Below are 17,563 nucleotides of genomic sequence, written 5' to 3'. Positions count from 1 at the left end.
GTCTCGGGAACGCCTCGAGGGAATTCCTTCAAATGTGGCGCAAACGTCCACCTAGACTCGAGGATGGAGTGCTAACATTTCGGCGGTCGGAGGTCAAAGGTCAAGGTCACCGTGGCCTCGCAAAGCACATTTTTGTAACTCAAGAACTCATGCGTTAATTATGATAAAGTTTCATGCAAATGTCTGATAGGATAAAAAAAAAAAAAAAAAAAAAAAAAAATACATCCAAAAGGTTAAAAGGGAACTAGTTATAATGATATGAAAGGAGTGAGACAATATTCGGATCCACTCGGACTCGAGGATGGAGTGCTGCATTTCGGTGGTCGGAGGTCAAAGGTCAAAGGTCAAGGTCACTGTGACCTCGCAAAGCACACTTTTGTAACGTCATTTTTGTAACTAATCATGATAAAGTTTCACGCAAATGTCTGATAGGATTAAAAAAAAAAAAAAAAAAAAAAAAAACATCCAAAAGGTTAAAGGGGAACTTCACTGTTACATCTTCACAGTCTGCAAAAACAAAAAAAAAAAAAAAAAAAAAGAAACAGTTATAATGATATGAAAGGAGTGAGACAATATTCGGATCTTAATGACCTTAATGAAGCTGGAATCAGACAATATTTGGCCTGAAATGATCGATTTATCAAAATTTTAAATAAATAAATAAGACATGGACGCACCACCACCCCCCAAAAGCATCTGCAGATTCATCAGGGATAAGTCAATAAATCAAATAAATTAATTGAATAAATAAAAATAATAAAAAATGGCGGATTTTACTTGTCAAAATCAATAAACGTATAACTTTTCAGCCTGTGAGCTCACAGCTCTCGCCTGGTTTTCCATCCCGTGCTCTGTCCTGAGCTCCTCGTCCCGGTGCGTATCGCAGCCAGGCCGTCTCAGACTCTGGTTTTGGGTGGACTCGGCCTTTAAGGGAGTGCAGCGGGATATATTTAGCCGTGTGCTCGATGCGTTTGGAAGCCGGCGAGCTGCTGACCGTGTGAGGGGAGACTGGCAGGGAGGAGCCGAGTGAGATGTGATGGCTTAGTGCAGCGCAGGGCATGATGGGAACAAGCGTGATTAATGCCGTCCTCAAGAAGCTCCGTGTGTGTGTGTGTGTGTGTGTGTGTGTGTGTGTGTGTGTGTGTGTGTGTGTGTGTGTCTGCCTCATTGGAGCTAAAAAAGAAAAATGGAGGAATCGTTGCCGGAGGGTTCAGGGACAAGCACACTGTCACAAGATGAAAGAGCGCACTTTATTTTCTCTGTGTGTGTGTGTGTGTGTGTGTGTGTGTGTGAACAAGGGGGAGGTCTTTGCTTGTGTCCTGTGTGTGTGTGTCGTGTGTGTGTGTGTGTGTGTGCATGTATGAAAATGTCCATGATATTGAGTCTGACAAAGTGCACCCACTGTATGTTTACAGCATTTGAAGAAGGATGTATTTCAGTGTGTAGCTGTGTGTGTGTGTGTGTGTGTGTGTGTGTGTGTGTGTGTGTGCATGTGTGTGTGTGTGTGCTGCATCAAATCATGTCGCTGAAACCTCGACTGCGCGTCCTCCCATCTTCAGTCTGTCATGTACATTAAAATATGGAGCGTGCACAAATATAGCCAACAGAGAAGTGCTGCTTCTTACGTGTAGACCGAATGCTACACACACACACACACACACACACACACACACACACGTCATGCATTCATGACACTGCATGAAGAGAGGCTGCAGTGTCTGATGATGATGGAGGAAGATATAATAACCTGTCAAAATGTCGTCCCTCCTCATGGGTGAAACATAATAAAAATAATATTTAAATATAATTAAATATAATTAAAAAAAACAGATTTATGAAGCACAAACCGCAGTTACACGGTGCAAACACAGAAAAAACAAAATAAATTCTTCCATTATTCATGCTTATTCATGCACAACATCACATTCACTACACTCACATGCGTTATCAATCAGTTATCAATTCATAAAGGAATGTAATAATAATATAATACTGAGTTAATGCATTGTTTTATTCTTAGTTGTTACATTACAATACAAGTAGCCTAATCGCCACCGGCAAATGTAATAATGTGATTTTATTACATTATCAGAAGGTTTTTATTGCATGTTCAGAGGGTTATTATTGATTATTATTGATTTCTCTTGATTGATCAATACATTTTTTAATGCACAAAGTGTTAAACATGCGTATGGGACGATAGCAGAGGCCCGAAGTGATGTTTTCAAATTGCAAGAGGGTGTAAGTGAAAGTTTCACAAATAAAAAAATTTAAAAAAATAAAAATAAAAAATTTTAAAAAATCTTGCGTCATGTGGTATCCTGTTATGGCAGGAAATACATAAAGTCAAGGAAGTAAGACGCCGATTCTTGCAGTTACCTGGTGGTGAGCTCATGTGTGAAACCTGTGTGTGTGTGTGTGTGTGTGTGTGTGTGTGTTTCATGTTTCTAAGCACCTGCTTTTAATTGGAGGAGCATCGACCCACTTTTTTCAGTTGTTGCCCGATTCCAATACCCGGTGACGAGCTCATGTATGAACCCTGTGTGTGTGTGTGTGTGTGTGTGTGTGTGTGTGTGTGTGTGTGTGTGTGTGTGTGTGTGTCCCTCCTTTGGGCCGCCCCCCCCTCCAGGTATCTGGTGATGGAGCTGATGGACGCCAACCTGTGCCAGGTGATTCAGATGGAGCTGGACCACGAGCGGCTCTCCTATCTGCTCTACCAGATGCTGTGCGGCATCAAGCACCTCCACGCCGCCGGCATCATACACAGGGTGAGTCACACACACACACACACACACACACACACACACACACACACACACACAGGTCACATCTTAGACGCTCTACAGTCAATGCAACAGTTGAAAAATTGCGTGGCGAAGGGTTTTCATTTATTCGCTCCATCACTGTGCAGCCTAGAAATTCAATATACAGTAAACACACACACACACACACACACATATACTCACATGTTCAGGGTTTAGCAGCTTTCTCAGCATCGGGCGTCAACATGTGGACGGGATGCTGGAGAGTTTCCTGCGTTAAAAACCAAATTCAGCGCCGCAGAAGTTCGCTGTTGACTGTCTGGCTGGCAGCCGGCGCCGCAGGAGGAAACGCGGCATCTTGTGAGAAGAAGCCTCCGGAAAAGGGGATTTAAATTTAGCCAGTTACTAAAAAAAAAAAAAAAAAAAAAAGCAAACGCAGCTTTGGGGTAAACAAAGTGAAGCTGGCGTTCGGTCGGAGGACAACAGAGGGAGAGCTTCGCCGTGAAGAAGCTCCTTAAAGGAAAAGTTGGGCGAGTGAAGCCGAGATTAAAGCCACTTTTCCACCTCCAGTCAGCTTTTTTTTTTTTTTTTTTTTTAAAGTGCCAGCCTCTTTCCCCTCCCCCCAGCTCCCGCCCACAGCAGCAGTGTTTAAAAATCAATTCTCATCCTCTCATCCATCACCACACCAAGATTTCTACTTTTAATGAGGGAAGCAGCGATCCACTTCTTCCAGTTCCAGTCTGATTCCGGTCGCTGGGCTTTGGGTGCTGATCTGACACCAGAGCTCTTTCTTTTTTCTTGATTATGATGGATGTTGTTCTTGTAGTGCATTTTTACACGAGGTTGCAGTAAACCACACAAAACCTCTGATCAGAAATGCACGACATGTAAATGTATTCGAAAGAAATGTATTGGAACTGTAGTTTCTGGTGTGAGAGTGCAACTTTAACCCTCTGATGCATGAATTATGAAAGCCTGAGTCAAGATTTTTACTCTTCTTAGGGCATGAACACTTTTGTGAGTCTCCATACTTCTTTAAGGATGCAGGACTGATATTACCATGTCATCATACTGGTATTAATATGTCTTCAGCAACAAGAAGTGACAGTCTGTGCATAAACCTCAGTGGATAGATTTGGCTCACAGTAATGACCACTGCAGTAGCATTTTCGAATTTGGCTGCAGTACCGGCGCACACCACGGTGGCGCTACACTGTGATCAGCACAATGCATGTGGGAAGGTGCTGCAGAAGTATGAAGGACGAAAAATGACAAAACAATAAATAAATGAATAAATAAATAAATACACATATAAATATATAAATGCATGAATAATTAAATTAATAAATATTTCTACATGTATTTATTTATTTATTTCTGTTTTTATTCATGCATTTATTTATTTATTTGTGTATTTCTACATTTATGCATGTATTTATTTATTTCTACATTTACGTATTTATTTGTGTATTTATATTATATTTATATTTATATATATATATATTTATTTTTACATTTATTTATTTAGATTTTTATTTATTTCTACATTTATTTATTTATTTATTCCTTCATTCATTTCTACATTTATTTATTTATTCCTACATTTATTTCTGTATTTCCACATTTCCACATTTATTTATTTCTGTATTTCTGTGTTGTATGCTAATGAAGTGGGCGGTTCTTACAAGAGGCTGTAGTGAAGCGCCGACCCAGCTCGACTCAGTTTAGTTTTTAGTCGTTTGAGTCTGAGTTTTATTTTTTTATTTTTTTTTATGCTTGTTGTGTTGACAAAATTGACTCAAAAGACCCAAACTTCTGTATATTTTCATTTTAGTTTAGTTTATTTTGTAAGTACACGATATCGTTTCCATTCGTTTTTGCTTTTTTAGTCTATTTCTTTATCTGTGTAATCTAAGTTTTGTTTGTATTTCAGTTAATTAAAATATTTTTTTTTCACAGCTAGTTTTAGTTTTTAGTTTAGTTATAATAACCGAGTCTGTTGTGGATCTTGGTTTGGTAGGTGTGTCTGTATCAGCACCTGACACCGGTGTCAGTATCGCTGTCGACTTTTATTCGTTCCTCTGTGGCACCGAAAACAATTATTTCTATTTTTTTCGTTGTTTAATTGAAGGAAATTGTGACTCATCCGATCACTGATTGGTGCTCATCGGCCTGGGTGTGTCGTTCAGCTCAGGATAACACACACAAACACACACACACACAGCCTCAAATAACTGCAGCATCATGCAAACGAGCTCACACACACACACACACACACACACACACTCTCTCTCAGGCTGTCAGTCAGCTCCTGCTGCTCTCTCAGGCTGAAGTAACGGCGCCGTCGGCGAGGCGCTGCGGCCGCACGCCAACCTCTCAGAAGGTGAGGCGATGCAGCGTGACTCATGTCCGGCCGCTCTGGCTTCTCGCTGGCTCTTTATTCACCGCGTCCCTCCGCTGATGTGAATGTGACCTTTTTTTTTTCTTTTTTCTTTTTTAGCCGCCACTAAAGCATCTTATTCAGACTTTGGTAACTCTTTGAAATCTGCCGTGTGGTCGAGCTGTGGAGCGCCAGGAGGAAGAGGCTCTCTGCTCCCCTTCAGATGCCCACTTTATTATTTTTTTTTTAACGCCGCTCCCTTCGGAAAACATTTTCCTACCCATCATGCCGCTCAGACGCCGTCCTCTGTGTTGATGAGATTTCCTGAGAAAAGTCTCTTGAACTCATCAGAACCCGCCTTCATGTCCACAGTTCGACAGCCTGTTGTCGTCGTGATTCAGAGTGAAAAATCTGCTGGTGGATAAATTCCCCTCGACTCCAGTTTGGAAATATTTCAGCTGCTGTCGGGGGGGAATTTAATTTTGTCTTTTTTACGGCTGCAGCTAATGATGGTTCTCATTGTTGATGAATCTGTTGCGCCGCGAAAATCTCCGTCTTAACAAGTCATTTAGTCTCATATTCTGTTTTACGCCACTTGTTTCCTCATGCAAATCAACTCATTTCCAGAATTTTCTTGAATCAAGTGTCATTTTGTTTATTTTGGTGAGGCTGATCTGCCTTCTTCTGCCTTGTTTCAGCAGATTAGTATTTGTTCCCAGAATAATTCCATGAAACTGCAACAAGTGGGAACAAGTGGGATTACCTCCTCCCACTGGCGGATTTTTTTTTTTTTACCTGTTTTGAGGAAAAACAAGATTTCAACACTGAAGATGAGACTGAATGACTTGTTGAGGTTTTTGCAGTGTGAATAGTGACAAGCTCTCATGGGAAGTGATGAGAGCCTAAAGCGATGTCTTCAACTTTCTCAACAAAAAAAAAAAAAAAAAAAAAGTACAATACAATACTGGCATGTATTTTCCAATATGAACAGTGAAAAGTTAGATAACTGTAGCATCTTAGTGATCTTTGCAAATGTTTGGCATTTTTACATTATAAATGACGAAAAACTATTAATTTATTATGGAAATCAGTCATAATAGATCAGTTCTCTGTCTGCCAGCCCTCAGTGAATGTTTCTTTTTTTTTTTTTTTTTTTTAATTTTCTGGTCCATGTAAATTCGTGCATCGTGAAACCAACATCAGACCGAACAGAAAACAAACCAAACGCTCTGATTCGGACCAGACGCTCAGACTTATGGGTAAAAAGCCCCTCCCTTCAGGCTCAGTGGGGTTTCAAGGATAAAATCTGAGAATCTCATCATCCAGTGGACCTGTAGGAAAACTGAAAGATAGATTATGTAGTTTCAAAGGAGAATGCTTTGTCATTAGGGTTCGGCAATATTGGCAATAAATAAAATTTAACATCACGATATTATCCCGCCCAAATCTTGCAATAGACGATATTATACGCTATTATTCTCTCTCGCTCTTTAGTTCTGCTCTGTATACAACACTAAAACAGAAAACTCGCCACTTTCTCCAACTTTAAAGCCGAAATGCCACCCCGTCTGCGAGCTGGTGTTCCTCTTTCAAACTAAATCCTCCGTGTCTGCATGCATGCCCGCATTTTCTTTCAGAATAAAAGTCCAAAGACACCGTAACAGCTGTTCAGTGCTTGATACTGTGAAAAGTAAAATGACGGCAAATATTGTGATGTTCTAAAATGTAAAATGGGTCCGAGCCTGTTTGTTAGGATACAGGAAAACATGATGAACGCCAATAAATCCTTGACAAATTGAACTTATACACGCCACATGTTTAGCACAACTCTTCACCACTGCAAATATGATGGGATGTTACACCATTTTTTAAGTTTTTGTGGACATGTGACATCAACACGTTGGATTGAGATTTAATGCCATGGGTTATCAGCCTCAGCCGAATCTGAGGGTCGTAATTCTTCGTCAAACTCAAAGTCATGTGCCCTCCCTGTTCAAACTGCACAGTCGACGTCTGTGTTTGCGTGTCGGTTTGCTGGCAGCTTTCTCAGCGCTTGTTTTCCGTTTCCCCTGCAGGACCTGAAGCCCAGCAACATCGTGGTGAAGTCCGACTGCACGCTGAAGATCCTGGACTTCGGCTTGGCCCGGACGGCCGCCACGGGCCTCCTCATGACCCCCTACGTGGTCACCCGCTACTACCGCGCCCCCGAGGTCATCCTGGGCATGGGCTACCAGGCCAACGGTGAGTGGAGCCAAGCGGCCTCGTGACGCTCTGATTGGCCGGAGAGGAGCTGCTGCGCTGCCGCCTCTGCAGAACGCTGCCTGGCCTGCTGCATGCCCCTCCCACCAGGATGTTTGGAGAGCACTGCCCACACACACACACACACACACACACACACACACACACTCCTCGCTGTTCCTCCAAAGGTCACACACAGGAGGGAAGTTGGCACGTCGGGCAGTGGTGCTTTGTGGGGGCTTCCTGTTTGGGGAGCCCAGTGCCCAGCAGCGCTGCAGCTTGTGTTTGATGTTTTATTAAGAGGTTTGCCTGTCCTGAGCTTCATTACAGCCAAAAACAAACAAAAAAAAAACTAACGTCAGTGTGAATACAGTCACTAGTGCATGCTTCAGCGATTTGATTTAGCACCCCTGCCTTGAACACATCACACTTTCTGCAAAAAGTCCCGCATGCGGATGTGACTGGGGCTCGATTAGTCACAATTTCACGTGGAAGCTCCGATAATCATGAGAGGCTGCTGGAGGATGTTGGGTTTTAGTCTTTAAAAGGAGGACACGTCCCCTCTGGCTCAGGTATTATGAGGCGGATGCACAGAGAGATGAGGCTTTTATTCCAGCCAAACTTTGGAGAATCTAGTCGCTCTCAGTCCTCTTGACCAAAAACACTGACCCTAATTTTTCCTGCTGACTTGTTGCTTTTTTTTTCTTTTCTTTTTTTTGTTTTGCTTACTCTCTTCTCCCTCCCTCTATGCTGCGCATATGTAGTGGATATTTGGGCTGTGGGCTGCATTATGGCAGAAATGGTTCGCCACAAAATCCTTTTTCCAGGAAGGGATTGTATCCTTGAGCTGCTTGCAGCAGTGTCTGGCATTTCTTGTGAAACAAACACAGCACAAAAAAAAAAAAAAAAAAAAAACAGTCCTGATTTCTTTCTTCTTTCCAAATCATTATTTTTCATCGAATGGATCGCCGGGAGATCGTTTCCTATGAGCAACTATGGAAATTCTATTTCTCGGATTTGCCTGACACCTCGACTTGCAGCCACCCACCTCCTGTTCCTACACACACACACACACACTTATGCACATGCACACACACACACACACACTCAGCCCCTCCCCACTCACCTCAGCAGCAGCACTGTTGCTTGAAGTACCATGACTGTCACATGGAAAACCTGAAATAGAATTGAAAATAGTTTGCTCTTTCATAACCGAGAACTGATCTGCAAAAAAAAAAAAAAAAAAAAAAAAAACACCCTCGTCTGTCCTCCAACTGCTCTCCGTGCATCTCTCCATCTTTGTAGATCACTCAGCTGCAGACGAACAAAAAGGATGAATCGCTTCGTCTGGATCCAGAAAACAATATCAGACCCTTCTGGTGCCGAGTTGAGAGAAATGCCTCAGATTTGCGAGGCCTAAATCTGGAGGCTCACACATGTGGCTGTTTGGAGAAAGCCTGTTTTTACACATGCAGACATGTGCTAAATGGATTGCGGCGAGAGAACGGAGGGTGTTAAAATGCATTTCTGTTCTCGTAATAACAGATCCGTGAGGTCTGAAAGTCAGTGTCTCGCTCGTCTGAAGCTCATGATGTGCCGCGAAGGAATTTTCTCTCCTCGGCTTTTTTCCCGTCGTGTGTGTGTGTGTGTGTGTGTGTGTGTGGCATCATTTAGCTCAGCGTGCGGGACACTGGCAGGTTTGGCACGAGAAGACGCACCGTGCTGCATGCATTTTTCTGTTGTTGTACCACACACATCACCCGGCACGCGTCATCTTCTGTTTTCTGTTCACTTTGAGTTTGAGCCTTGTTTGTTTGTCTGTTTGTTTGTTTGTTTGCTTGCTTTTGAGTCCTGCATGCTAATTTGGTGGTTGTCATTTCATTTTTCAGTTGATGTCTGGTCTATTGGCTGCATCATGGCTGAAATGGTCCGGGGTAGTGTGTTGTTTCCAGGCACTGATCGTATCCTTAAGTTGGACTCCCGTCCGAACCCAGACGCCATTTTTCATCCTTCGCTTGACGTCTTGTTCATGTCTTTGCGCACCATCGCGTTGACGGAGACCAGACGTCCGTCATTCTGGTGGATTGTGATTGGCTGACAAGTGTCTTTTTCCAAATTTCACTTAACATGCTAGGTTAAACCTTGTTTTAAGTCTTTGGGACCATTGAGGACCGGTTCTTATTTACAGTGCCGCCAAGATAATAGAAAAGGAATTCAAATATACATAAAAATACTAATTTGCAATGTTTAATTCACAGAAAAAAACAGCATGGTCAAAAGAGGGAAGATTACTTTAATATCTCGCAAATGGTCGGTTCAGCAAAGGAGTCACCTCAGAAATATTTTAGTTTAGTTTCTCTTATTTCCTCTCAACCGCCATGTCCAAAAAAATGCAATTGCACTTGCAAAAAGCTGTCAGTGATGACACAATTAAGTTAAAAACTTACTCCCATTATGGTCCTTGATGCTCAGATTAAGGATTGAGCTAATGAGGCTGTTTAGAGCCGATACCGATGTGTTCACTCTGAAGATGATGATTATAACTTTTAGCTGATATCCAGTATCTTTTAATGCAGCCATTTTATGCCAAAAAACAGTGACACTAAAACTCTTCAGACTAGACTAATAAATGTTTTAGTACCTCTAGATGGTAGAGAAACTGAATTATACTACTGGCTTTAAATGAAGAATTATTCACAACATCACCAACAAAAAAGAAAAACAGACTAAATGCAGTATGCAAAGAACGTAAGTGCTTTTACTGGCCAGTTTCTACCATATTATATAAGAAAATATTGACATAGTATATTGATAAATCAGGCTTTGTAAAGCTTCATGCCGGTTGATATTGTCCATACTGATGGTAATATTTATGGTATTGTTCCCTGTTCCAATTTTACAAGACATTTTCACTCCAAATTGTATCTTCGAGAACATTTTGCCACTAGAATAAATAAAAATAAAATAAAATAAAATAAATATGATGAATATGATACAGTCAGCAGGATGTTTTCTGTTGTTGAAAGTTTGCGTTACGTGAGAACTTTACTCTGAAGTTAAAGGGGCGAGACTCCGAGAGGGAAAACCCCCACAAAAGGCAAAGTTGTGAACAAGGCGTAAGTGTCTGTATTTGTCTTCCAGGTAGATCTGTATATGTTAAACCTTTGTGTGTATGTGTTTTTTTGTTTTTTTTTTTGTCCTGAAGAAAACAAAAATCCCTGTTGCACAGAGATTTCCAGCATCTGAAGTAGGTGAGGTTGAGCGTCATTTTCCTCACCTCACATGCGACGTTTGCAAACTTCCAAATGTTTGAAATCGCCTTTGCAACGCAGGTCATAGTGTGTGCATCCCACCCAGCCCATCCAAACTGTGGATTTAATGTTATGAATGGGATTTGAATCCTTCCTGGCCATTTCTATTTGTAAGAAAACTGCCAGTATTTCTCACCACATCACTGTCTCCCCACCGGCTCACCAAATTGAACTACTGAACACTGAATTTGCTTCATTTGGCAGTTTCTTTTTCAGCACAGTTGCAGAAACATGAGTATTTTAGGTGCATATCCAAGCCAGAGCAAAGCAGTGCAAGACATCACAACTAAACACGGCCCTCTTTTTATTATTCATCAGTTTAAAATGTCCCATCCCAACTCTCTGATGCCCACTCCTTCTGTCCAAGTCCAGCCGCGTGCTTTTCTTAACAATGTAACCTCAAGATATCGACCAGTGGAACAAGGTGATCGAGCAGCTGGGGACGCCATCGCAGGAGTTCCTGATGAAGCTCAACCAATCGGTGAGGACCTACGTGGAGAACCGACCGCGTTACGCTGGCTACAGCTTCGAGAAGCTCTTCCCCGACGTGCTGTTTCCTGCAGACTCTGAACACAACAAACTGAAAGGTAAGGACCTCGATGTTTCACCTGACAGAACAGGTAGCCTCGTTCCCAGAGCACAAAGTCTGGAAAGAAGGTCCTCGACTTGACCCGCCTACCATCGTCTCAATGGTCTCTTGAGTTTTCCATCCAAATTTTGAGCAGGAAAGTGCAAATTATTAATGATCTCAATGATTGGTACGAGTCTCCTCAATAGCGTGGTTGAGTTGTGACTCTGAGAGCTCATTATTTCACCAACCACCTGCTATTCATCTTCACTTTTTCCTTGGGGAAACATTCTACAGGTTTGCTAGAAAGGGAAACCCCAAAATTTTCTTCATCCGTCATAGGGAAATAGGTTAGCTTCATCAAGGCTACCAATTAGCTGCCAAGTCAATACGATGATTTTGGAAACTCTACCAATGCTGGTGTGTCTGCTACTCTTGGTAGCATCGATGTCTCTTGATACCTCGCTCATGTGACTGCGCTTAGGGGACGACATTGGGAATGAGGCTCATATGACAGGTGATCTTTAGTGGGACAGGTCAAAGTCCAAGAGACAAAAATCCAGGAAGTCTTGCTTTATCTTAATCTTTGGTTGATGCAGACAACTATGCAGAAGATGAAGGCACTCTGTGAAGTCTTTGAATAAAGCAAAATAATTAAGTCTTTGACTGAAGGCTGAGAGCCGATATGCGCTGGTCTGTTTAGTTGCTCAAAGAATAAATTATATTGCCTCATTCAAAGATGGAGTGCCTTAGTCGTCTTCCATGGTTGTCTGACTCTCCTAAAGATTATTTTTAAGCAATGCTTGCAGGATTTTGTCTCTGATGGTGCGATCTCTTCACAGCCTTCGCTAAGACTCGTTGGCAAGAAAAACGTAAGAAGCCATTTCTGTAAAATACTTCACGTTTTTGGCAGTTGATAACAACGGCATTGATGACCCTCATATGCCAGTTTGATAATGATGTCTTTATGTGTTTCAAGAAGCATCTCAAAGACTCACATTCCGATTTATTTCCCCCCTTCTTAAGTAAAGCATTGTGTGCTGAAGGGGGTTTTTCTGTTTTTTCTGTGGTGTCAAATCAGGTGTGGAGAAGTGTGGGATTTCACCAGAATTGTCCTCAGCTGCTAAAATCCTGCTGTTGTTGACATCCCTAGAGTGGACTAAGGGTTGATAGACACTGATTTGACCCAATTAGGTTGTTACCGGTGTGAAAATCATGTCATTTCTGTGAAGACTTTCTCCTAAATTGGGGTTGGGATGGAAAATTTTGTGCGAGCACACCAGATTTAGCCAGTGTTGGAGACCCACTTTTAGCATGTGCTTGCTGCAGGACAGCTGAAATGTTACTAAACCCTGAAGGAGGGGGGTATTTGGACAATAGAAAACCCCATACAGGTCTTTAATACAGGTACAGATGCAGGTTCACATAAAACTGCTGCCCTTGAGAAGTTGTTTAATTGACATTTTGGTCAGATGACGTCCTCCAGAATAAGAAAACACCAGGCTCCTTCAGGTATTTATAGCGGCCACCATGTGACACTGTGTGCCTGTTTGGAAAATAATAATTGGGCGACCCTTGGCACAAATCTTGTAGTGCAGCACGACAGGTGTGCACGAGCAAAGCACCGAGATGTACCGAGTCCACGAACCGGCACAGGTTTGTGTGTGCAGCCTCGCAAAGAGCTGTTGACGGCAAAAAAAAAGCCCGAGTGACAAATCAGTTTTCAGCCGCTGCCTCAGATTAATGAATAAACGCCGAGGCCTGACAGTTCAGAGCAAGTCGTTTACTGTTCGAGGGGAAATCACCTCGAGCTCGTATCCGCGCTTGAAAGCCGAGCAGATGACAGGAACACAGCAAACAGCGGGGAACAGTCGTGAGATATCGAACAAGACGCTTCATCCTGTTCGGCGTTAATTCATTTACAGACGAGAATCCGTGACATTCTGTTCCCCTGATAGCAGTCCTGTTAAATTACACGTGTTGTGTGTTCATATCTGGAGCTTTGGTAGCGTGCCCCGCCTGGAGTTTCCTGCAGGAAATGTGTTAGTCAGGATGGTAGTGGGTGGATAGTAAATGACTTCATAAATAACACGTAGACACACACACACGCATTCAGTGTTTTCTGTCATCTCTGTTTTGCATGCATGGGTAAATAAACACCCAATCAAATGATTTTTCACTGCATTTGAAACGTCAAATTAGCACGAGCTTCCTTGCGGGCTGATGAGGTTTATCAGTGAAAGCAGGGAGGAAGGCGGCGCGTTCACACTGGAGGTCGTGGTGTGCAGCTGCATGAAGGAAATGATTTGAATTTTTTTAGGCTTACTTGACAGAGATAAACACCGACGTGACAGGATATGGTGATGTTATGGATTTAACGTTGGCTGACTTTTAAGACCCCATGAAATGGTTACGCTTATTTCCTTGATTTTTGCTTTACATCACCATTAGAGATATTCTGTTTTCCAGGAAATTAAAGTAATAGGAATTCATCTCAACTTGATGTTAAAATGATGTGATGCTCCTAAAGTAATCTGCCTCCTACTGGTCACAATGGAAATGATGCAGTTTGGGATTTTCACCGGTTTTAGTCATAAGTCAGTTTATTGATATTGCACATTTAAATACAGCAAAGCATTTCCCAGGGTACTGCACAACACCAGGCTGATAAAAACATCAGAGCAAAAATAAAACAACTTAAAAACAAATGAAGACACTGAAATTACAGCAAGTTGCTCAACATCAAGATAAAAATAAAGACACTAGAACGAAATAAAACAAGTTAAAAAGCAAATTAAGCCATTAAAAAAAATATGTTAAATACAATTTCACCCATAAAATCAAATCAAGCCTTTGGAGAAGATTAATACTGAATACAGTGAATCGTATATAAACCAGAAAATCCAGGAAGAACAGGTATGTTTTCAGCCAGTTTCCGTCCTCAGGGTGTTTAAAGTGTTTCTGTATTGCAAAATATTTGAGACTTGAGAACTGGATGCAAATTTCCCGATTGGATTTTGAGTGCTGAGGCCGGTTGCATTTCCACGGTCTCCTCTGGTCTCTGCTGGCTCCTCGGTGGGGCTGTCGGGGCCAGTTTCCAGCTGCTGAGGGCCCAGAGCATCTCTATGGGCCAGACCGGGCTGACCCAGCCCTGAGGCCGGAGCTAAGGCTGGTGGGCGGGGCTTACCTGGCTTTGGGCGGGAAGACGGTGCAGCTGGTCCTGGTCAAACAAGGACATCAGGGCTCTGCTCGCTGTCTGGACAGAGGACAACGTCCAACATCAAATCAACAGTGTTTGATGAAATGAGGACGTTATGTGATATATAGTGAGAGAGCTGGCAGCGGTGGGGATCCAACACACAATGGGACAGGTCCATGAAAATCTGAAAAAAACTGAGAACAGGGTAGTTATCAACACACTAAGTGACATCTAACGGAAAAAAATCTTGTGGTACGTAGTTCTGCAGGAGTTAGCTGGTGCCGAGTCTGCAGACTTTAACCACTCGCTTCCTACTTCCCACTTCACATTGGTACTGTCCGGGTTGAAGATACCCCTGTCTCGCAGTGGCACGACAGTGGAAACCAGTTTATAGTCGAGGGGCGGTGCTCTTTTAATCAAACCAGCTCACCTCGACTGTAAAGCACCGGAGGAAACCCTGCAGCTCGCTCTGATCATGTTTGACTAAGTTTCACTGTTTTGACTCGGCGGATTTATTCGTCAATGTGCTGGCTGCCAGTGGAGATGATGAGTGAATGGAGCCAGTGAGGGAAAGAGAGACAAGGAGAGGTGGGGGAAGTGATAGGGGAAGGAATGAGTGGAGAAAGAGAGAGAGAGAGCGAGGGGGAGACTGGGAAGGGTGGAACAATGACTGGAGGGATGGAAAGTTGGACGGAGCGATGGATCATCAGCAAAGGAAACCACTAACTAGAGCTGTCATGAATGCTGTTTTGTTTTTTTTGTTTTTTTTTTTGTGTGAAGTGAATTTTTAACCAGCCTTTTTTCAATGAAGCTTCATTTGCCTCAGATGTCTGTGATGTGAATAAAACGATGATTTATATGATGGCGTTAACCGACGTTGTAGGACTTAATTTACAAAGCTGTTGGGTGTAAAAGTTCAATAAACGCACGGTTTGGTTTGTACTGTGGCTTTTGGGATGCAGGTTTCAGTTTGATTTGTTTTGTGCATTAGGGAGAAAAAAAAAAAAACATCATTTCTGCTGTTTTCTGTATTTTGTCTCATTTGCCAAAATCAACAATTATTAATCAACAATTATTCTCTCCAAGGAAAAAGTCTGGATCTGTGATGGTGTCCTGTGGATTGAACTGTTTGGTTTTACACCCCTACTTTCCATCTAATAAAACCATTAATAAACTTTTAAGATAATTTCCCAAAGTTGCTGTTGAGTGATGGCACTTGAGTTCAGTCTTGAGTTCAGTATCTGGCACTCGGCTTTTTAATTATCATCAGAAACCTTAAAACGCTTCCAAACCAAGGATTTTGGGGCATTTTTGTTGTTGCTGCGAACGACGAGCCAGTGTTGCTTCTTGCATGTTTGCAGATTTATGGCGCCTTTCAGTACCGAAATTCAACAAGGAAAAAAACGTCTACTGCCGAAATAATTCCAGCTGATCAATCGCAGGCTGTCTAAACATTTCCGATAAGTGAATGCTGAATTTTAAAATCGTCTGCCATTTAGGTTAACCAAGCTTTGAGTCCTTCAGCGCGGCCCTGCTCCTCTCCATCCATTCACTTCTCTGTTTTTGCTTCCTCAGCGAGCCAAGCCCGAGACCTCTTATCCAAAATGCTGGTAATAGACGCGTCCAAACGGATCTCGGTGGACGAGGCTCTCCAGCACCCGTACATCAACGTGTGGTACGATCCGACCGAAGTGGAGGCGGTAAGTGCTTCTTTTTCAGAAGTGTTTGTTGTGTGTGTGCAAGTGGTGTGTTTTTATGTGTGTGTGTTGCATCCAAGGGGGCTGGAGAAGTTGTGAATGATTCAAATTATGTAAATGATCTTGAAGGCCATGTCAGTCCAGTGCTGCCTCTTTAGGAAAGCGGCACAAAGCAGGCTTGCAGGTGATCGGGCTTGGAGGATTGGAGGATGAGGGAAGTTGCTGCTGCTTTTTCCTCTTGCTCTCCCTTCTCCTCTCTGAGAAGTGACAATCCGGCCTTGGGAGCTGCAGATTTGTGTGCAGATTTTTTACTCCGACGCTGCACAAATGAATCAAATCCCAGTCCGACTCCGGCGAGGACGGATAACTCTATCTCATGACTCGCTTTGAGGCGAGTTTATTCCAGCGCCGCCGCCGCTATAAATTTGACTTTTAGTGGTCTGAGGCATTTCCTGGAAAAAAAAAAAAAAAAAAGTTTCTTGCACAGCGAAGCAGAAAAACACATTGACAAGCGGGTGTGTTGTGAGGATTGTTTAGTGCGGCGGTTTTCAATCTTGTTGCCGTCGTCTGCGGGTTTTAATTCCAGCCGAAACACGACGGCGGCCGATTTCCACTGATGAGCGCGACTTCCACCAGAGGGGGAGGCATTCATCAGGGGAATCAGCTGCTGTGGAGTCGGCTTGGAAGAGAAAACCTGCAGACGAGGTCAGAGCAGGACTCAAAAACACCCAGCAGACTGTGACTGTAATGCAAAAGTCACAGGTTCAGGCTCTGTTTGTGTCCATCAGTCCCTGAACAAGATGCTAAACGCCCATCTGGTCCCTGATTTATCGTCATTTCAGGTAACAGCATCAGTTCAATACCTAAAACAGCATCGACCAAATATCAAAATCAATATATCTCAATGCAGAAATGTGACCTAGTAAGACAATTGTAGGGCAGAAGAGCGAACCGAAAATTTATTTATTTATTTATTGGTTTATTTAATAGGGACAATGCATATTCATGAACATTTGTGTGAAAGATACACCCATGTAAATATGCTAGAATTAGTAAAAACAGCTACTTTTCATCTGTAGTCCCTAGGCAGGTGACATAAAGACTAACATAGAGACAAAGACATCAAACAGAGCAAAACAGACAAAAAACAAACAAACAAACAAACAAACAAACAAAAGAAAGGACACAGGATGATGACAAGGACATTATTCATTTATTAATTCATTCATTAATTCATCAATTTATTTCATACCGCTCCATAAAAAGTTTTAAAATGTCTTGAATCCCATTTTGCAAATATTAGGCATTAAAGGTTTTAAAGTAGTCTTAAATTGGACTTTGTGAGGTCTTAATTTCGACATAAAGCATTTTTTCTTAATTTAGTTTCTGCACATGTTTCGATGTTAGG

The 17,563-nt window shown here is 42.4% G+C and overlaps 1 protein-coding gene across 3 annotated transcripts in view; it reads left to right on the top strand.

Annotated features, from left to right (window-relative positions):
* mapk8b (mitogen-activated protein kinase 8b) overlaps positions 1-17,563 on the top strand; it is a 45,823-nt gene that overhangs the window by 19,393 nt on the left and 8,867 nt on the right. For all 3 annotated transcript variants that reach the window (XM_030077612.1, XM_030077610.1, XM_030077613.1), the window contains 5 exons: positions 2,630-2,768; positions 7,218-7,383; positions 9,270-9,341; positions 11,096-11,278; positions 16,034-16,158. In XM_030077612.1, the coding sequence (XP_029933472.1) occupies positions 2,630-2,768; positions 7,218-7,383; positions 9,270-9,341; positions 11,096-11,278; positions 16,034-16,158 (685 nt within the window). The remainder of the gene's footprint in view (positions 1-2,629; positions 2,769-7,217; positions 7,384-9,269; positions 9,342-11,095; positions 11,279-16,033; positions 16,159-17,563) is intronic.

The sequence above is a fragment of the Myripristis murdjan genome, chromosome 19, assembly GCF_902150065.1.
Source record: "Myripristis murdjan chromosome 19, fMyrMur1.1, whole genome shotgun sequence".
Lineage (NCBI taxonomy): Eukaryota > Metazoa > Chordata > Actinopteri > Holocentriformes > Holocentridae > Myripristis > Myripristis murdjan.
The sequence above is the reverse complement of the archived record's forward strand: the minus strand, read 5'-3'. Positions and strand labels throughout refer to the sequence as shown.